At 36.1% G+C, this 21,875-nt stretch overlaps 1 protein-coding gene across 3 annotated transcripts in view; it reads left to right on the top strand.

The window, feature by feature from the left end:
* The first annotated feature begins 2,128 nt into the window (after positions 1-2,128).
* LOC113848331 (uncharacterized protein sll0005) overlaps positions 2,129-21,875 on the top strand; it is a 28,225-nt gene continuing 8,478 nt past the window's right edge. Inside the window, exons 1-8 of one of the 3 annotated variants that reach the window (XM_027477793.1) lie at positions 2,129-2,463; positions 2,547-2,696; positions 3,315-3,485; positions 12,306-12,449; positions 12,916-13,021; positions 13,151-13,299; positions 13,458-13,583; positions 21,556-21,699. In XM_027477793.1, the coding sequence (XP_027333594.1) occupies positions 2,254-2,463; positions 2,547-2,696; positions 3,315-3,485; positions 12,306-12,449; positions 12,916-13,021; positions 13,151-13,299; positions 13,458-13,583; positions 21,556-21,699 (1,200 nt within the window). In that variant the 5' untranslated portion in view covers positions 2,129-2,253. The remainder of the gene's footprint in view (positions 2,464-2,546; positions 2,697-3,314; positions 3,486-12,305; positions 12,450-12,915; positions 13,022-13,150; positions 13,300-13,457; positions 13,584-21,555; positions 21,700-21,875) is intronic. The other 2 variants (XM_027477794.1, XM_027477795.1) reach the window with 2 other exon arrangements.

The following is a 21,875-nucleotide window of genomic DNA, read 5'->3' as shown; positions in this document are numbered from 1 at the left end:
AATAAAAATAATTTTTTTATAAAAATATTGCTTATACTTTTAAAATTTTACTATAAAAATATATTATTTTTTTTAGTATTTCTTATTTTAGAGTTTATATTAACCAAGATTTATTTATTTATTTAATAAAAATTTAAAAAGAAATTCTCAAATTAAAATAAAAAAATAATTTTTTTGTTTGAGGCTTTTTCTTCTATATCAGCAATAGTTTCCTTTTCATTCTAGACAAAACTATTATTTTTTATTTTGAATTAATCAATTTTGTCTTAAAAGGAGATGAAAATCTTGTAACTTGACACATGTCGCTAGTTTCGACCAATCATAAAAGAAAATAAGAAAATTCAAAAATTACACAATCTTCATATAATGCATGACCGTGAGATGATTTGTTCCACATAACACACTTTTTCATCTTTTTTTCTCTCTTCTCATTGCCAACATCATTTATTATTTTATTATTCTTATCACTACAAGAAATGTGATTTTTAGTGACTAGATTTTAGTAACGAATATAAAATTTGTCATTAATAATTAATTATTTGTGACAAATTTTTTTATATCATCACTAATATTATTATTAATAATAACTTAATTAAAAGTTGTTACTAATAATAAAAATATATTAATTATAAATAATTTATTAATAATATATAATATTAAAATTTTATTTTTATTTTTTATTTTAAGTTCATTATTAATATGTATATAAATAACTAATAAAAATATATTTTCGTAAATCTCTACAACCTATTTCTTTTTCTCTCTACTATCAATATTATTTATTGTTTAATTAGTTTCACTCTCGTAATTTTACACTTTTCACATAATTCAATTAAATTTTTTTTCTTTCTTTTTTCATCACAAACTTGATTTATTATTTCATTATTTTCATAAAATATTCCACATAACACAACTCAATTCTTTTTTTTTCTCTTCTCACCATCAACCTTATTTATTATTTCATTATTTTCGTTCTCATAACTTTATATATTTTACATAATACAATCTATTTCTTTTTTTTCTTCTTCCCACCACTAACCTAATTTGATTGAGCCTTGTGTTACTTAATTTTTAAATTTTTTTTTGTCCGATGTTTGGACGAAACTATTTATATAAAAATTTTATTTTTTTTAAATAAAATTAGTTAATTAAAAAAATAATTTTATTTATAATAAAGACAAAACTATTGTTAACGTGGTAGAAAAAAGTTCCAACAGAAAATTATTTTTTTATTATTTTAATTTAAAAATTTCTTCTTAAATTTATATTAAATAAATAAATAAGACAACCAAATCCAAAGAAATTTTATACGGCTTGACATAGACGGTGTTGGACCGTCCCTTCTTCTTTGCGACACGAAATGTTGACACGTCATCGATACCATTGACGCCTTAGGACAATTGTAAATGCGTGGCCACAATGGGATTGGGAGGGAACAACTGCATCATCACACAACACGTGAGGCCGCTGCTACGCCAACAAGTATCACTAACAGAACAAATTATAGCTTTAACTTAGAAGTAAAGTTTTTAATCATTAAATCATTAATTTATATCGGATAAAAATATATTTTAATATATATTATGATATTATGTTTAAATATAATAAAAATTTAATTTAATGTAATAAAGTATTTAATCTATACAAAAACATATTAAAATAATTTCATATAATAAATATATTTATAAAGATAAAATATAATTTTTGTTATTAATATATAATAAAATTAATTAATATAAATTTAAAACATTATTTTATTATATCATTTTTAATTAAATATATTATATAAATTAATATATATTTATAAGTATAATTCTTATATTAAATATTATAAAATTAATTATGATTAATATGATAATTTATGATTGAATTATAGTATAAATATCTTTTATAATGTCATTATATTTAAATAAAATTATAAAAATATTATATTTATAATATAATGAATATATAAATTTAATGTTGTTAGTTTTTTTTAAAAAAAAGGCAACGAAAAATAAAAAAGCATGAAAATTTCTATAAAAAAAAAAATTATCGAAAGCGAATTACGTGGCCCTTATATAAATAAAAATAAATAAAAATTCAAAAAATGCTTTCCACGTTGGCTCCTTGCACAGACACTTACACACTTCCCCCCACAAGCACTTCACAACTCGCACCACAAACATTTGCTGCATTTCACACTTCGCACCACAACCACCACTCCCTCAACTTTCTCTCTCTACAACTCAATAGAAGAGACACGGTTCCGCCATGGACGCAGCATCACAGCTCGTCTACTGCGGAATCGGTCCCTTTTCTCGCTCCTCTCCCTCCCCAAGCCGCCGCAACCTCCTTCCTCTCCGCCGCCGCTCCATCCGCGTTTTCGCCGTCTCCGCCGATTCCGAACCTTCTCCCGCGAAAAACGTCAACGGTTCACAATCAAGGTCTTCGTCTAGCAGAGCCGTCAACGGCGTCTCCGCGGTAACTTCTCCGATCCTGATTTTGGCAAATCCGGTTTCTTAGTGCGGAATTCAATCGTTTCTTGTTTTTGTTTCGGATGACAGAAAATTGGAGATGTTTCAAAGGAGATTAAGAGAGTGAGGGCGCAAATGGAAGAGGACGAACAGTTAGCGACACTCATGAGAGGTCTTCGAGGGCAGAATTTAAGGGATTCGCTCTTCGCTGAGGATGATGTTCAACTTCGTCTTGTTGAGGTGTCCAATTGAAACTTTCCTGAATTAATATTTTTTTTTTTTACGTTGCTGTGAATTTCGCAAGATATTTTATTTTTAATGTGAGTTTCATTTAAGAAGCATGAAGAATATTTATTAGGCTTAAATGTTTTTTTTTTTAAATATAATTATTCTATTCCTTTAATAATGTTATTCACTTTTAAGCCTTACATTTTACAATATACGGTGATTTTTTCGTTACTTGAGACAAAAATACAAGATTCTTTTTGTATTTTTTAAGAATTCAAATGGGAGAAAATTTTTATAAGGTTTTGAAAAAAAATTCATATTTTTAGGTAGTAAAAAGAAAAAAAGCGCAGCTAGTTATATTTATGTAATTAATAATTATCAAATTATTAAAAAATATTAATTACACTTTATAACTTTAATATAATAAATATTTTTTAAATAAAAATTTGTTTAAATTTAACAGATCAGGTTAATAAAAACGCATAAAAATATACGTAAACCTTCATCATCATCATCGTTATTATTATTATTAAATTATTATTATTATTATTCAGTGTATTTGTTAGTTTTCAGTGGGGGAAATAGCTAGATGAGGACCGTAATAGAGATTGGTGTTTTGTAATGGTGTAGGTAGATGAGAGTAGTGAATTTTTGCCTTTGGTGTATGATCCTGCCAGCATTTCTGCGTATTGGGGAAAACGTCCACGCGCCGTTGCGACACGCATTGTGCAGTTGTTATCTGTTGGTGGAGGTTTTCTTTCGCATATTACCTGGGATGTGGTTAACAAGAAGGTTAAAGAGGTAATTCTCCAATGTCCCGTGGGACTGAATAGCTTATTTGTATTCTTGAGATGGTTATTGTTGTTGTTGTCGGTGTGTGTGGCCGTGTGGATGTGTTTTGGCCTCGATTCTGTTTTTTTTAGCGCTCCATTGCTTTGGAAGAGTTCTCATAATAAAGCTCTATTTTGTTTAAGCTAAAAAAACAATATACATGATATGGTTGTTTAGAGCTTTTTTCTGCCTCCGCAATCAACTATTCTTAGCTTCTAAAGAAAGCAATTAATTTTTTAAGTTTTTTTGAAGAATTTATATAATTATTATTGTTACTGCTTAGGATACTTTTATCTTCTCAATAATCTTCCTCTGTAGAATAAAGTGACGTCCTTGTATCACTAGCTTTTCTTTCTCTTACGTAGGGGGTGTACCTGCAAAAGGTACTCCGATGATAAAGCTAGGTGTCGGTTTATTGAATATTTAAAAGTCAACTTTTTACCTGTACCTCTTATTTTCTTTTTATATGCAGTATTATGGGCTAATGGGCCTCATGGCTCAGCCCTGTATAAAGCCTTTCTTGTTTAGGTAAATAATTATTGATTATCTGTCTTAATCTTGTTTAGTTTGTCAGTGTTCGTTTTCAAGCCGAAAGGGTATTGGGATTCCTTGTTTTAATATAATGACCGAGTAGTATCTGTCTTATCCAGTACACTAGCCTCCCAAGCCCGAGGAGGTACAACTTAAGGGCTTTAGATTTTGAAATTTAGATCCTATTACCACATACAGGCCTGATATATGTTTAAACATTGTTTCTCAGACCGAAAGGTATTCGGACAACCGAATACGTAAAAAGGGTTGAGTTAGTCGTTTGTTAGAAGCTAGATTTTTTAGGGTTATCATAGATTAGGATTTTTCGTAAACTAGGGTTTCTTCGTGATTCGTGCTTCCGAAGCGAAAGTTTATGTGCCTTGAACCGTTAATCTTGACAGAGATCTGACGGTTGAAGAAGGGGTATGACCCTTCATCTGCCCAAAGGTATGCCTTATAAAAAGGTGGTGGTGGTCTAGGTATTATGTACATCTTTTTGTCCGCACCAAAGAGTATACCTTTGTTAATTTGTTGAAGTGTTTTTCCTCTCTCTTTTCTTATTAAGGTACGCTAGCTTCTTTCGTCGTCCTCTTTTTGTATGGATTAGTCAATGGAGTGGGAAGATTCTCTGTCTAAGGGTTCGGGGCCGAGTAGTTCTAGGAATGTATGGGGACTGAGAGGGTGGAGGAAATGTCTACTCGGTTGGGTATTGAAACATCTGGCGGTGCTAATATTTCAAGGAACGTGGGTGATGATACGCAAGAAAAGACTGCAGAAAATGTAGACTTTGATTCCGACTTTGACGAATCCCTTCCTAGCATAAGCCTTGTTAGGGAGAGACCCACCTTTCCTCCTTGTTCAATTCCAGGATATGAATGGGTGGATGGGGAGGTTTCGGCCTATATCTCTCATTTTAGTTATAAGGAGCGCCTCCGAAACTTTGTAGATTTATATAAGATAGGTTTGTGGGGGGATGAGGATCCCTATCCTATTCACGTTAAGGTTTGTCGAGGGGATGGGTCGGGAGATCCGGAACTTGTATTTTTTGGTGAAGATGCTGGGCTAGCCGGTACCTTCTTTGTATATAAATTTATGTTTAGAGAATTAGGTGTAGTTTTACCCTTTGATGATTTTCAAATGGGAGTACTCCGCTTGTTAAACGTTGCACCAACTCAGTTGCATCCGAATGGGTGGGCGGCGATGCAAGCATTTCGTATAATACGTAAATTTCATTATATATAGCCTAGTGTAGGTCTTTTCCTTCATTTCTTTTGTACCCGTCCTTCTGATAAGGCTAGGTGGGTTTCGTTAATAAGGCAAGCCGAATTGCCATTGTTTAAACCATATATTTCATCGTTTAAGACCAGATATTTTAAGGTAAAGGTAAATCCTCTTGTAGGCAAGAAATTCTTTTATGATAATGAAGGTAAACCCTTTTTTCCTTTTCATTGGACTCGGGTACCTCGTCGGTATGACGTATATCCTGAAGAGATGCTGTCTGCCAAAGAGGTGTTGGCTTTGAATTATTTGAAGTCTCTACCTCAAGAGCTTCTCCTCATCCGCAGTTTGATATGGAGGGTATGCTTCGTTTCTATGATAATGATTTTATTGATCATGTTATATTGATTTGACTTTTTGTTCTTAGTGTAGGCATAACGGCGCAAAGGGGAGCTGGCATGACCTACTGACAAGTGCTTAAACAAGTTATCCCAGAGGGTACGATGGTTGAGGAGCACCGCCATCCTCAAGTAGACTTGAGTACCTGATCTTGACAGCACTCGTCCTCTTCTTGCCAATGTTTCGGTCCCTGAAGGTGCCCAAAGGAAGAGAAAAGACCTAGGCAAGGAAAAAGACGCAGACCGAATTCTTTCAGAAAACTGCTTCTACACCGAGTAGTACTTCAAAATTTGTTGTCCCTCCACTATCAATAACTGGAGACTTTTTTGACAAAGGTGTTCAGCCAACACAGTTGATTTGTCCATATTTGCTATTTGAAGAAGGTAAGGCCCTCCTCGATAGTCATGACAAGAAATCAAAATGGGCATGGGTTTGCGAGTACCAAACCCAAGCCATGGTTATGGCTTGGAATTTGGCCCTGGAGCCCATTGCTGACTTTGAGAAAACTCAGGAGCAACTGGCCAACACCGAGAATGCTTTGGCGCAAAGTGAAAAAGTTCGGTCTAACTTGGCCGATACTAATCAAGCTCTGGAGCATGAGGTGGGTCAGTTGAAGGAGCATTTGAAAATTATGGACGACTGAGTCTGGGCTGCCAAGGATAGGGCTCGGATTGCAAAAGATCGTGCTCGATCTGCGGAGGATCGTGTTTGGGCCGCCGAGAAGGCTACTAAGGCCAAAGGTTTGGAGTTGACCGATGCCATGGCAAGGGAAAGGCATAACAAAGAAAAGGCTGAGGATATGAAGGCTTTTGTAGCTGAATGTCACCGCAACATTATCGGTGAGCATGAGGCCGACTTTCAACATGCTGTCCGGTAGGCAATGCAGTTTTGTCAATTGCCTCCTGCTTTTCAGTTCGATCTGAGAAGGGATTTCTTTCAAGGGAATTTCCTTCGTTATGACAAAGTAGCCGACAATTTTGAAGCTAACGCCTTTGCCCCTTGTCATACTCAAGCAACCAAGGGAGAAATGAAGCTGCCGAAGGAACCTAACCTCAAGATGCAGCTGGAAGGGGTCAATAATTTAATTTTCTATTTGTAATTAAGGGCCGATACCGCCTTAAATTTTTGTACTACCTTGACGGCCATTTTATGCCTCTTCAAATAAGCTCATTTTCTTTCAATCATGTTCGTCTTTAAAATTTTGTACATTCATTTATTTGTTTATAACTGTCATGTAAATCGTGATAGGTGTGTTCATCGTAGTTAATACGTTAGTAATTCAACCGAGACTGAGTAGGGTACTCAGGAGGGAATTTACTCATGAACGAATATGTAGTTTGAATTAGTTTTCAACTTTTAATAGTTTAATCCATTCTTAACCGAGTATTGATATTCAAGAAGGATTCTTTTCAACCTTAACCGAGTGTGAGTACTTGGGAGTGATTCTTTTCAACCTTAACCGAGTAGGAGTACTTCGGAGGGATTCTTTTCAACCTTAACTGAGTAGGAGTACTCGGGAGGGAATGCTCGAATAAACAAATGGTGAGCGAATTTTTTTGCTAAAGAGAGGTGATTTTATTGATGAAGTGCCTCGTTAAAAACCTACTCAAGAAAACTTCTTTTCACATTTTTATAAGAGGACAAAACCTGAGCGAGGAAAAGAGTGCACTGAATATACAACAAGTTTTAACTAAAATAATGTTTAAGATGTGATACATTCCATGTTCTTGGTATAGCTTTCCCTTCAAGTGTTTCAAGCTTATATGATCCATTGTTTAGGCATGCTATTATCCGAAAAGGTCTCTCCCAGTTGGCAGTGAACTTTCCTTCTCGTTGGTCTTGGCGTGCTTCTCTAGTAGCTTTCTACACTATGTCTCCAACCTGAAATCGTCTTGGTTTTATTTTTGAATTGAACCTTCTTGCCATTATTCTTCTACTAGTTTTGTCCATGATTGCTGCTTGAGCACGCACCTCGTCCAATAAATCCAAGTCAACAACTAAAGATTCACTGTTAGTATGTTCATCAAAGTGTCGCTTTTGAAAGGATGGCTCCCCAATTTCGACTGGAACCATGGCATCAATACCGTAGGTTAGTCGAAAAGGTGTTTCCTTTGTGATTGTTTGGGAGTATACCGATAGGCCCATAAAATCTCAAGTAATTTTTTTGCCCATTCTCTTTTTGCCGAATCCAATCTTCTTTTAAGTTCATGTAAGATGACCTAATTTGCTGCTTCGACCTGCCCATTAGTTTGGGGGTGCTCGACGAGATGACTCTGTGTTTGATGTGCAACCTCTCCAGAAATTCATTGAAGTGTCAAGTTATCGGTGATTAGGGCATGTGGAACAGCGAATCGTGTAATAATATTTGTCCAAGTGAATTTTTGGACCTTATTTGCCTTGATGGTGGCAAGTGGTTCGGCTTCAATCCATTTGATATAATAATCAACAGCGACTATCAAGAATTTACATTGTCCTTTACCTAGAGAAAAAGGACCTAGCAGGTCTATTCCCCATATTGCAAAAGGTCAAGTAGAGTGAACGGGATGAAAGTTTTCGGCATGCTAGTATATATGTGGACCATGCTTTTGACAAGGGATGCATTTTTTGACAAAGAGTTCACAATCTTTGGATAAGGTCGGCCAAAAGTATCTGGCTCTTAATACTTTTGTTGCCATTGTTCTTCCTCCTGAATGGGTACCACAAATTCCTTCATGGAGTTCCCTCGTCACATAGTCGGGTTGTTCTTTATCAAGGCATTTCAGCAAAGGAGTGGAGATTCCTCTTTTATACAGCTCTTGACCGACAAGGGTAAACTTTGCTGCTCTTTTTCTTAATTGTCTTGCTTGCTCCAAATCTTTAGGTATTTTATAAGTGTTAAGATACTGAATAATATCTGTCACCCAGTTCTGCGATGTATTCTCAATTCCGTACACTCTAGTCCGTGTATGCTAGGGAAATTGACTTCCTGCTGAATCATGCTTTGTAACTGACCGGGCTTCCTTTGACTTACCAACTTTGCAAGTTTATCTCAGCTTGCTTATTTAGGGATCTCGGTGTATACTGAACACATACTTCATCAAACTCGTCTTTTATCTGTTTAAACTCTTGGTAGTATTGCAATATGATCGGGTCTTTAACTTGGTAGGTACCATTAATCTGTTCGACCACAACCTTTGAGTCACTCCAGCATGTGACGCGTCAGACCGCAATTTCTTTTGGAAGTCTGAGACTGGCTAGTAGTGCTTCGTATTCAGATTGATTACTGGATGCCCTAAATCTGAATCGTATGGATTGCTCGAGTATTACCGCTTTCGGATCCTCCAAAATAATTCCTGTTCCATAGCCCTTAAGATTTGATGACCTATCCACGTGTAGCTTCCACATATCGGTATCGATCTGCTTTTGAGTAGTGAACTCATTAACAAAATCAACAAGCACTTGGGCTTTGAGGGGTCCTTGGTTCTCAAATCGGATGTCGAATTGGGATAGCTCCACTGCCCATGTCATTAAACGTCCTGCTAACTCCGATTTTCTGTAAAATTTTGGCAACTGGTCAATCGATACGTACCACTATCCGATGATTCTGAAAATAATGCCTCAATCGTCAAACTGTGTGGGCTAATGCCAATATTGCTTTCTCTATTAATTGGTATCGGGTTTTGGCATCTTGAAGCGTTCAGCTGATGAAATATACTGGTGCCTGCTCGGGTTTTTCATGCAATAAAACCGAGCTGATGGCATTGTCAGATACAGTTAAATAGACAATTATGTCCTGTCCTGGTATTGGCTTTATTAGATTGGGAAGGGCTGCCAATGTGCTTTTGTATTGAGCAAAGGCTGCTTCACATTTTTCGGTCCAGGTGAATTTTTGTGATTTTTTGAGGAGTTCGATAAAAGGTCGAGGTCTTTTTGCCATTGTAGGCAAGAATCTGGCAAGTGCAGCTATTCGGCCAGTCAGTCGTTGCACTTCCTTTACTGAACTTGCTTCTCATTTACGGATAGGTCAATTCCAAGATACGTAACCTGCTCGGATTTTTTCCTTAATTGGAAAGGTTTTTTGTCTTCATTAGGTTCAATCCGAATCCTTTTGTCTATCCTTGGTTCAAGTTCCAAGTCCAACTTTGCTTCTGTCCGAGGAGATACGATTTTGACATCTCGTCTATGTCTGGGGAGGGATTGTAGACGCAAACTTGCAAAGGATATCAGTTGAACTCCCTTGATCAATTAGGGTCTTTCGTACTAGCAATTAAGAATGTCAACGCTTATGACCATTCGATCATCTTGCACTGGATCCACTTCCTAGAAGTTCCTGTCTGTAAATGTGATAGGAGGGATTCGGATCTCGCTTCCTAGTGATATATGATTTATTGACTGAACATGTCTTACATGTCTTTTTCGGGCCGAGTTGGTAGGCCCTCCTCCGGCAAATCCTCCGGCTATAGTATTGATGATTCGACGAGGATACTTTTCTCACTCATCATGACGCCTGATAGGTGGCTCCCTTGATCTACTATGTTGCCTTTCATTTCTCCTATCTTCATATCTTCTTGAGGGCTCGGATTGAACATTCCTGCCCCTCTCAGCTTGTACGAATCCCTGCAAATGACCAACTTTAATCAAGTCCTCGATGTGGTCTTTAAAAGCTGTACATTCTTCGATTGTATGGCCCCTATTTCTATGGTAACGGCATGATTTTGGCTTATCTGCCCGAGGGGGAGTATTCGAGTGCCTTGAATAGTCAATATCTCAGTCGCCAATGCTTGTTCGAGTACTCTAGACCGATTGGTATTCAAAGTAGTGTATGAGGTCTACTACGGTTCTCTTGGGAGTCGCTCTTTTCTGTCTCTGTTTTCTTGCCTGTTTTTAAATGGTTCATTCATGTCGGCCTCTCTTTGGTGTAACCCCATTTTCATTCGAACTTGGCCTTGATACTCGGTCAGTTCCTTCATCTGTATGTATTTCGTTGTCCGACTTCTTAGTTCGTCTAAATCCACAGGTGACTTTTTACATATACTGTTGACAAAAGGTCCCGGCTTTAGAGCTGTTGTAAGATGGTGCATAGCTATTGCCGGCTCCAAGTTATGGATGGAGAGGGCCATTTTGCCGAAACGTTTCATGAATGCTCTAAGTGTCTCTTCTCTTGTCGGATATTAACTAATGCCAATGACGTCAATGGATGAGGATGACTTGTAGCAAACTGCAAATTAAAGCGTGTGCGAAGTGTTTCAAATTGACGAGGGGAGTAATCTGGTAAACCAGTTAAGGGCCGGTCTACGGAGCGAAGTGGGGAATATCCGACAAAATAAAGCATCGTTGTCTGTGTACAAGCTAACTTAAGTTGTAAAAATATCCAAATGTTCTTCAAGGTCGGAGGTTTCGTCATACTTCTCCAATGTTAAGTCTTTCCAGTTCTCAGGTAACTTAGTTTTCAGAATTGGTTGAATGAAAGGACTTCGGCTTGAAGTATTGTCTCGTTCAATAGGAGTCCTAGGCGTTTGCTGATGTGTTTGGCCTTTCTTGCAGGGCCGAGGACTCTCCCTGCTCCTGGACAAGGGGGTAGTTTGAGAGGGTATGTAGGTCTTGATTTCTTCCCTTAAGTTGACATTCTCCTTTCTCAAAGCCGACAACTCGAGAGCGTCTTTTTCTGTCATTCTTTGTATTTCCAACATTTCATCCTTAAGCTATCTTACTACTGAAAAAAGGCTTTCATCTCTTTCCCCTTTAGCTAGAACTTTGGGTATTGGTGGATTAGGTGTAGCATCCTCCTGCCGACGAGAGGCTCCTCCTTGCTGGCTCTGTACTTTCTGCTGGCTCCTTGTCTGTACCATGTTTACTGAGGGCTAAACAATTCGAGCCCCACGGTGGGCACCAAAATATTCCTGCTTAGGATACACTTATCTTCTTAATAATCTTTCTTTGTAGAATAAGGTGACGTCCTTGTATTACTGGCCTTTCTCTGTCTTACGTAGGAGGGGTGTATCTGCAAAAGGTACTTCGATGATAAAGTCATGTATCAGTTTAGGTAACAAATGCTACTAAGAATTTTGAAAGTCACCTTTTTACCTGTATCTCTTACTTTCTTTTTATAGGCCTTTCTCTGTCTTATGGGCTAATGGGCCTCGTGGCTCAGCCTGTATCAAGCCTTTCTTGTTTAGGTATATAATTAATGATTATCTGTCTTAATCTTATTTAGTCTGTCAGTGTTTGTTTTCACGCCGAAAGGATATTCGGATTCCTTGTTTTAATATAATGACCGAGTAGTATTTGTCTTATCCAGTACAATTATAAATCTTTAAAATGTTTTTTATGAAAATCAATTTTTATTTTAAGAGAATATGAACAAACTGGTCCTAAATCTAGCAGGCTTGTGTATTAATTTGCTTTTTTTTTTCTTTTTATTATAGAAAGAAGTTTTATTGTAAGAAATCCAAAAAGGATAATAGGAAACAGAGAAAAGGAAAGAAAAACTATATGTAAGAAGTTTTCGATAAAAGTATTCTATTCAGTAAAAGAGCTTATGACCTTTGTTTGTGTTATGTTTATATAAATAGTACCAGTTTCTTTTATATTTCATATCCATTGTTTCTAATGCAATTTTTGAGGTTACATTGTGGTTATCTGTTGTCCTCTTTCGATAACCAGAATGAAGTTGCTAGGGCCATTGAGTTACGTGAAATTGTGACATCTTTGGGTCCAGCGTACATAAAACTCGGCCAAGCATTGAGCATTCGGCCTGATATACTGTCACCTGTAGCAATGACGGAGCTGCAGAAGCTTTGTGATAAAGTAAGCCTGTTGCTCCTTCTCCCTTCTCTTGTATTTTCTCTTCTGCATGTGCCATTCTTTCCATTTTAAAATAAATCTAATAGTTAACAATTAACAAATGAATCGCATAGCTTGGCATTGGAAGAATAGTGAGGCAGAGAAAAAAAAAATTAACAATTTGATTTGTTAGACAAATGTGATTTTTTTTATATAGTCAATTTGAGCAGCATAACACCAAAAATATGAATTCATCATTTTAGAAAATGACACAGTTGAACTGTTTGCTTATTTAAATATCTATGTTCTAATTTCTGAAATAACTTACAGCATTACTTCGGTTAGCTTATTTAGTTAGATAGTGCTGTAAATATTGAAAATTATTAGCAGTCACACAATTACATTTTTATTCTGATATTGTAAGTTATTCCTTGTGCTGAAGTTCTTTTGTTCTTGATGGGGGTGTGGGGGAATACTATAAAACGTGAAGGTTCCTTCATTTCCAGATGATATGGCTATGGCCCTAATTGAGGAGGAGCTTGGTCAGCAATGGCAAAACATCTATTCGGAACTATCTTCTTCTCCCATTGCTGCTGGTAGCTCTCCAAACAACCAGTTAGATATATCATATATTACTTTTGTAATTGAAAAGTATAGTCTCTTGGGGCTGATTTTTCAAGTTAATTAATCAACATATATTTATCTTTCTGTGATACCCCATGCAGCATCTCTTGGACAGGTATATAAGGGCCGTCTAAAGGAAAATGGAGATTTGGTGGCTGTTAAAGTGCAAAGGCCTTTTGTTCTTGAAACAGTTACAATTGATTTATTCATTATTAGAAAATTGGGTTTGGCTCTTCGAAAATTTCCTCAGGCAAGTTAAATATTTGTGAACAGAGACTTAAAGTCATGTCTGTTATTTATGTAATAAAATTTTAAGTGATTTTTGCGATAAATTGGTGATACTAAATGAATTGTACATTATAAATGTCATCTTCTGAACCCAACTGCATTCTTCCCAACATTTTACAGGTCTCCATAGATGTGGTTGGGTTGGTTGATGAGTGGGCTGCTCGATTTTTTGAGGAGTTGGACTATGTGAATGAAGGTGAAAATGGGAATCGTTTTGCTGAAATGATGAGGAAAGACCTACCCCAGGTGAGTCTGTTAATTTTTGATTTCTTTCTTTTGCTTACTACTTTTAATCATGTACAAAGTATGTTTGTTTTCATTCAATTTCAATATATGGTGATTCCTATGATGGTTGTGGTAAGAAGAGCTACCATTCTCTTTGCTGGGTTTTTGCATTACAGCACACATCTTAATGCACTGGATCATCTTGCTTGCTATGTAACCTGCTGCATTCCAGAGGGATTTCATGTAATTATCTGACATACCCAAGCAACGTCTACTGAAGCTCAGAACAGGGAGAATAAAAATATCTACCTAGTTTAGATCGATGACCTTTAATAAGAATAATTTGACTTAATGGCTGAATATTCTAAATATCTAAAGTTCTTGTTAAGCTTCTTACACTAGAGAAAAAAATTGAATCTGTTGTCTCTCACAATGTGACCTAAGAACACAAGAAATTATTCAAAATCTTAACTTCTCAAGATTGCCTCTTGTAAAACTTTTTGCTGTTGATTTGAGTCATTTGATTATGTCTAGGTCTAGTTGTGTCATTAACTGACAACAAAATATGACAAAGCAATTTTATGGTGTCTATGAATGTTTGATAGGGTGAACGGTTATTTATTTGCCATTTTTTTTGTAGCATGTTTGCACGAGTTATGAATGTTGAATGTGACTAGCTACATGAATGCATCATAGAATAATGATTGGTGGATTTGTACTTTATTAAAGGTAGAAATATGTATCTGCATTCCAAATGAAGTGGTGTTTTGTTTAATGGGAGAAAAATTAAAAGCAAAGAAACAAGGCTGAGAAAAATCATGATGGGATTACAATGCTTTTTATGAAGGATCCATATCTACTAATGGCCAAGGCACTGGTTGGATAGGTCTAGTCTAATGAGTATATGTTTGGACATCAGATTGAAAATTGTTAAGCCAAAAAAAAAAAAAAAAACCGAAAGAGCATTGATGGAATCCATGTGTTTCAACTACACAACAGATTGAATATTTATATTGATAATAATAATATCACAAATGATTACAAAAATAATTACAGAATATATGGTTACCTAATTTCCCTAATTAACATATTTACACATATTTAATACTTCCTATTAAGCTGAAACATATAAATCATATGTATCAAGCTTGTCACATATGAACTTCAGAAGGGGACCTCTTAAAGACTTGGTGAGTACATATGTTAGTTGATCATTTGGATTGACAAAGTTTGCCGTGATGACTTTGGATAATCTATCCCAATATGTTTTATTCTTTCGTGGATTCGAGGTGAGGCAATATGCAAATCTGCTTGGTTATTACAATTTACAAATAAGTGTCATTTGTGCGACCTCCCCAAATCTCAGTCTTTAAGAAGTTGTTTTAGCCAGATAAGTTAACACATGGCTGAGACTATGACTCAATATTCTGTTTTTGTACTGGAAAGAGAAATCACATTTTGCTTCTTACTCTTTCAAGAAATTAAATTACTTCCAATCAGAATGCAATAGCCAGAAGTTGACCTCCTATTAGTGTTGTAAAAGATGTGATCAACTTGTTGGAGCATGCAATTCAATGCGATGCAAGCCCTTGAGTGAGTTGCAAACCACTATGAATCGCAGATCTGCTTGGAGCAGAACACATCGTCCCGCTAGAGCAATGAATCGTTGGAGCAACGTGCCAGCAAGCTTCGATCCTCTCTGCCTCTATTTCCCCCTCACATTCAACACTCTCCAACCTTCTTCTCCTCATATTCGTTGCCGGTTTCTGTCTGGAAAAGCCATGGGTCAGGTTGCTGCACTGCTGCACATGGGTTTTCTTCCTTCTCATTTCTTCACTTTTCTGTTGCTGTGAAAATTACTGTGTACGATTTAGGGTCACTGTTTTTATTTTGTCAAAAACAGCAAATTTTATGTCCCTTTCCCTGTCATTGTGTGCTGTTTTCATCCCTTTCTTGGTGCTGTGTGCTCTGTTTTTGGCTACAATGGCAAGTGGTCACAATAGTGCTGTTGGGAGCAGTAATGGGGTTGGTAATTTGAATGGGGCTGGTGGCAGTGTGAAAATGCTGAGAAACACTCGTGGAAATAGGGATGATGTGGGGTGGAAACATGGCATTTCAATTGATGGGAGTATAAGAAATATTAAGTGCAAATATTGATGGAGGAAATTATGGGTTGAAGCACCATTTGGCTGGAACCCAAAAGGATGTTTGAGCTTTTACATCTGTTAGTAATGATATTTGGAAGGACATGTGGATTGTGGGCAATTGTATCCTCATTTTAAGAAAGTTTGATAAAGAAGTCAAAGGAATATGAAAGAAAAGCAAGTGTTGCTGCTGCTGATGATGAACAAGTAATAAGTGAAAGAAGAAAAAGGGAAGAGGAAACTCCTACAAAAGTTTTCAAAAGAGGGTTGACTAGTCAAACTACCATAAACAACATTTCTAAGAAGAGCTTAAGAGAGGAAGCATGCCAAGGAATTGCTTCATTTTTCTACAACAATGTTATTCCTTTTAATGTGGCAAAGCGTAAAGAATATAAGAAGATACTTGAGTTGGTTGCTAGACATGGTCAAGGAAATCAACCACCTTCCTACCATGAAATTAGAGTGAAATATTTGAAGCAAAAGGTTGATTTTACTAAGCAAACTTTGGAGGAACATATAACTTTTTGGAAGAAAATGGGATGCACCATTATGATGGATGGATGGATTGATAAGAGAAGAAGGACTATACTAAACATTTTTATAAGTAGTTCTAAAGGAATTACTTTTTATTCATATAGATATGTATTTAAATATAATTTTGCATTTTAGTTGACTCTTATCAGTTGTGTTACGATCCACCAATCCTCCAATCCGAGACCTTCCTTTTGCTCCAACCTTGACTCTCAATTTTGATAACCTTGCCTCTGCATAACATGCAACAGAATACCCTACAATTTGAGCCTGACCCTTGTCCTCATACAAGAGGCCTTTTTCTAGAGTTCCTTTGATATACTTTAAGATGTGAATCAATGCATCCCAATGTCCTTCACAAGGAGAATTAAGGAATTCACTTACAAAATTGACAGCAAAAGAGATGTCTAGACGACGAACAAAGAGATAGTTCAGCTTTCCCACCAATCTCCTTTACCTCTCTAGATCCAAAAGAGGCTCCCCTTGACTTGGTAGAAGTTTCAAATTAGGAGCCACAGCATTATGCACAAATTTGACACCCGTCAAACTTGTTTCTTCTAAGATATCCAATGCATATTTTCTCTGAGAGATTACAATATCATATTACAATACCATTATTGGATTGTGCCACCTCTATTCTCAAGAATTATTGAAATTAAGCAAGATTTTTTTTCTAAAAATGGTGGTTCTTCAATTGTGTAATGCTATGGTGATCACTACCAAGGTAGTTAAAATCGGGATTTTACTTCAAATCGTTAAGTAAAAATCGTAAATCGTAAAATCGTAAATCGAATCGTAAGATTTTACAAAAATTATATATACATGAATATAAGTTTATATTCTGCATGTAAAATAGCTGAAATTAAAAAATATATATTAAATCACTAAAAGTACTCAAATAATCCATATTCCATAAGAAAGTTATCAAGCATAATCCATAATGTAACAAATTAACAACCCAAAATATCCAAATCACCATGTTTTTGGTAAATTACAAAGCACAAAAGCGAAAATAGCATAAGAACTACTAACTAGTAATATTCTAAGATGTCTAATTTAACAATTGTGCCACATTAAAATCATAAAGATTCACCATTTGGTATTCGTCTTCATCTCCATCAACTTTATCATCCAAATTTAGCATATCAACATCATTCTCAACAGCATTGTTTCCATCTTGGTTTTGGGATAAGTTCTCATCTCTATCCAAGTCCAAATTGTGTGCATCCAAATCCAACCCTTCAATATCTAACCCTTCAATATCTCCAACATCATTTTTTGCAATTTACTCATCATCAGAAGAAACATCATCAAAGTCTAAGTCACGAGCTTTCCTAAGTTACTTCTTTTTTACTAATTTTTGAATTAGCCATAACAAAGACAACATCATTCATTGTCTTTTGCTTCAAACGATTTCTCCTTGTGGTATGGATCTAAACACATTAAAATATGTATAAGCAATATGTAGACTTGTAGAATGTAGATAATTTAAAACAACTTTACTAAAAATTTTACCATCTTAAATGTACTCCAATTACGTTCACATCCAGAGGATGTTCGTCTCCATACGACTCCCACCAATCAGTTGGGGTCTTTTTCTGAAGTGTTGCTCTAGCTAAGGGATTACCGAAAAACATTTGTTGTTTCTTGAAATCATCAATTTGAACATCAATTTTGGCCTGTTCCTCAATATCGGTACCATCCTTGCCATACAATCATACAGTCCTCGTTTAACTTCAAGATCAACTTTAAATCCAGGACTATAATGTAACTGAGGGTTGAGAAAATAGCCAGCAACATATAAAGGCCTATGAAGTTGTTTGTTCCATCTATTATCAATGATATTCCATAGAGGCATGTAACTAAAAAATAAATAAAATAGGTTAATTTTTTAAAAATGAAAACTACTAAATTTTAATTTTAACTAAATTTGATAGATAATCAATTACCTCTTCTTGACACCATTGATAGCCTCTTTAGCTTGGTCCATTGTCTCATAAATAAAGCCCATGGCTGACTTTTCATCTGAATCAACCAAACGAAGGACTTTAATTAAAGGATATGCACCCTTTAAACAAATTGAAACATTCTTCCAAAATCCATTGTCCAAAACAACTTCCTCTACCAAATTTCTCTCTCTTGTCATAGAACATTCTTAAAAGAGCTCCTTTGTTCTCATAAAGGCATACCAAAGTTAAATATGAAGTGGCAAATCGAGTGATACCTGGTCTCACCAAATCTTTTCCTTTTGTGAAGCGTTGTAATAATGAAATGAGAGAAGTCCTTGAATAAATATAAGTTGTGATTTTTCTGCCCTTTGGAATTGTTTCCTGATGGAGGGGTATTTTTTTCTCAAAATTTTCAAGCATTAAATCAATGCAGTGTGCAGCACAAGGAGTCCAGTATAAATTCTTCCTTTTCTCCATTAACATCTCTCTAGCAGCTTTATAATTTGCTACATTATCAGTTACAATTTGCACTATGTTTTCCTCACCAACCTCTTCCACAACTTCATCAAGCATCATAAATACTTTATCAGCTGTTTTGGTAATGTGCGAAGCGTCAATTGACTTCAAAAACGCTGTACCTTTCGAGCTGTTCACTAAGAAATTCAGAATGGTTCTTCTCCTTTTGTCAGTCCACCCATCTGTCATTATTGTGTAGCCAACACTCTTCCAAACAGCCTTATGTTCTTCAATAACTTCCATTGTCATCCTCACTTCTTGCTTCAAATACTTCAGTCTAATCTCATGATAAGAGGGTGGCTTAAATCCTGGACCATGTTGTGCAATTAATTCACACATGGTAGGAAATTCTTCACTTCTTGCCACATTGAAAGCTATGGCATTGTTGTAGAAAAATCTTGCAATTGCTTGACATGCATCCTCTCTTATACCCTTCTTGAATATGCTGTTTATTGTGGCTTGTGAACCTACACCCCTTTTCTTGCAAAACTGTCCAATCCCAGCACTCTCAATTTCAGCACTTTCAATGGCTTTTCTCTTTTCACCAATTTCCAAAGAGCCATTTCTGTTAGCTGCTTTTCTCATCAAGGAAGTAACAATCTCCATCATCTCTTTATTCACATCATCAGGAACAGATTTGCAAGCTTCAACATTTTGATTTGTTTTAGCCAAGTGGTGTTTTAGGCGATTAATCCCTCCATTGAATACCTTTTGGCAGAATTTGCATTGAACCTTCACAGTTCCTTGAACTGAAAATCCATACTTCCATCCCACATCACCCTTGTTTCCACGGGCATTTCGGGGAATCGACCTTTGAGGCACGCTTGAAGAGCCCATAGCAGTGGAGCTGTTGGTTGCAGTTGGGAGTGACCTAGAAACACCACCATCTGCGGTTTGACCACCAGCCATGTTTGATGCCATTCTCGGACAAGATTTAAAAAAATAGAGGAGGAAGAAAAAACTAGCAAGTCCTTGTCAGCTTGTCCCCTTGTTAGTTTAGGGTTCCATGATGAAAACAGAGAAATATGAGAAGAAAATAGCAAACAAGTAGAGATGGCGCAGACCGGCAGACAAAACCAGAGAGATCGCAGAGAAAAAATGAAGGATCGGGAGGAAGAAGAAGAAGGTTATCACGCTAGGGTTCGCTGAAGAAAAAAGAGGGATTTAATATAGCGGGGTTTCTTTCGCGCCTAAATAAAAAACTGGGTTGGGCTCGGGTTTTAAAATGGGTTGGGTTCGGGTTATAAAAGTTTTGGGTCAAAATCTGCATCTGACCTGCATTTATTGAAATCGAAATCGAATCAGGACTTAACCGATTTTACGATACAAATCGCGATTTCAATGCGATTTTACTCTCCCCCGATTTTTGCTCCGATCTGCATTGTTTGGCTGACCCAAATCGTAAAATCGTACGATTCAACTCTCGATTTTAACTACCATGATCACTACTAGTAATAACAATGTTGTCAACATAAACAATCAAATAAATGCATCATATGGCTGAATGTGGATAAAAAATTGAATGATCAACTTCACTCTAAGACATTCCAAACTCTTGGACAGTAGTACTGAATCTACCAACGCATGCCCTTGGAGATTGTTAAGGCCATATAAAGATTTTGGTAAATAATCCTAAGAACTCCCTCCTCCTAAGCAACAAATCCAGGAAGATGCTCCATGTAAACTTCCTTATTGAGATCACCATGAAGAAAGATATTCTTGATGTCAAGCATTGGCCTTTGAGCTAAAGTTTGATGTCGAAGTCCCAAGAATCATAGTTGCAGCCGTCTAGCTTCTCTGTAGAGAGTGAGACAATGACATAACCGGTGAAAATGGGTGCATTAGCTTTCGGAGGAGCAAAACTCACCATGGGTTACAATGAGAAGAGAGAAAACCTGCAGCAAAATAAAAAATATACAAAAACACCTGTAGGAGGGTTGACACAGAGAACTGAGGGCAGATCAAGGCGGCAAATGAGTTGGTGGTCAGACGTGCAGCAGCGACAGTGGCTGGGGAAAGAAGGCACACAATGCGGTGATGGCACTTGCAAGAGTGTGAGGGCTTCGTTCGTGATGGGGTCTCTAGGGATGGGATTGTATTGATGGTGTTGTCGATTGCTTGAAAAAATGACCGGAACAATGGCAGCAGTGATGAACAGTGACACTGGTGGAGGGAAGACTGGAAACTGGAATTGAAGCACAATTTAAAGAAAATGTTTTTCACCAATGGGCTGCCCATCAGGTATGCAAGGATTTAAGGTTACCTTTTTATTAGACTCTAGATACCATGTTAAGAGTGTTAAGATGTCCCACATTGGTTAAAAATAGAATGAGAATACTCCTTATAAGGGCTAGGGTAGTCCTCCTCCTATGAGCTAACTTTTAAGAGTAAGTCAGGTCCAAGTATCTTAATAAAGAGAAAGAAAAAACAAAAGAACATTGATGGGTTTGTGTGTTGTGTTTCAACTACACAACAGGTTGAATATTTATATTGATTATAGTAATATTAAAAATGATTATAAAATAATTATAAAATATACAATTATCTAATTACCATAATTACAAAGATACTGATTTCCCTAATTAACATATTTACACATGTTTAACAAAAATAATAGGTTAGATTTTCTGGCCATGAAGTTACAAATTTATTGTAAGATATTTAGCTTTTAAGTAATTGTTTGTGTTAAATCTTTTAACCTTTGAATCAGCATCTGCAGATAGTTTTTTATGACATTTGATGAAACAAGTTGCTTGTCAGAACTTTGTTTATTATCTTTTAAAATTGTACCCTAATAATTAAGAATGGTCATGAAGAGAATTTTCTTTCATCTTCTCACAGTTTTAGTTTCAGGTTGTCATACCAAGAACCTACAATAAATATACATCAAGGAGGGTTCTTACGACAGAATGGATTGAAGGAGAGAAGCTGTCACAGAGCAAAGAAAGCGATGTTGGAGAACTGGTTAATGTTGGAGTCATCTGCTATCTAAAACAGGTAGTTTTAGAGCTTTCAGCTGGTATTACCCTTTAGAATCAGGGAGTTTTCAACTAATATTTTCTTAATGCAGTCACTGCATATTTAATAAACCAGTCGTTTTATGTTGATTTCATCCATCATAAATATCCCAGTGTTTTTCCTGTCATTAGATTGGTTACTGAAATCTCTACATA

This window comes from Abrus precatorius, unplaced genomic scaffold (assembly GCF_003935025.1).
Source record: "Abrus precatorius isolate BTA unplaced genomic scaffold, Abrus_2018 Scaffold8, whole genome shotgun sequence".
Lineage (NCBI taxonomy): Eukaryota > Viridiplantae > Streptophyta > Magnoliopsida > Fabales > Fabaceae > Abrus > Abrus precatorius.
The sequence above is the reverse complement of the archived record's forward strand: the minus strand, read 5'-3'. Positions and strand labels throughout refer to the sequence as shown.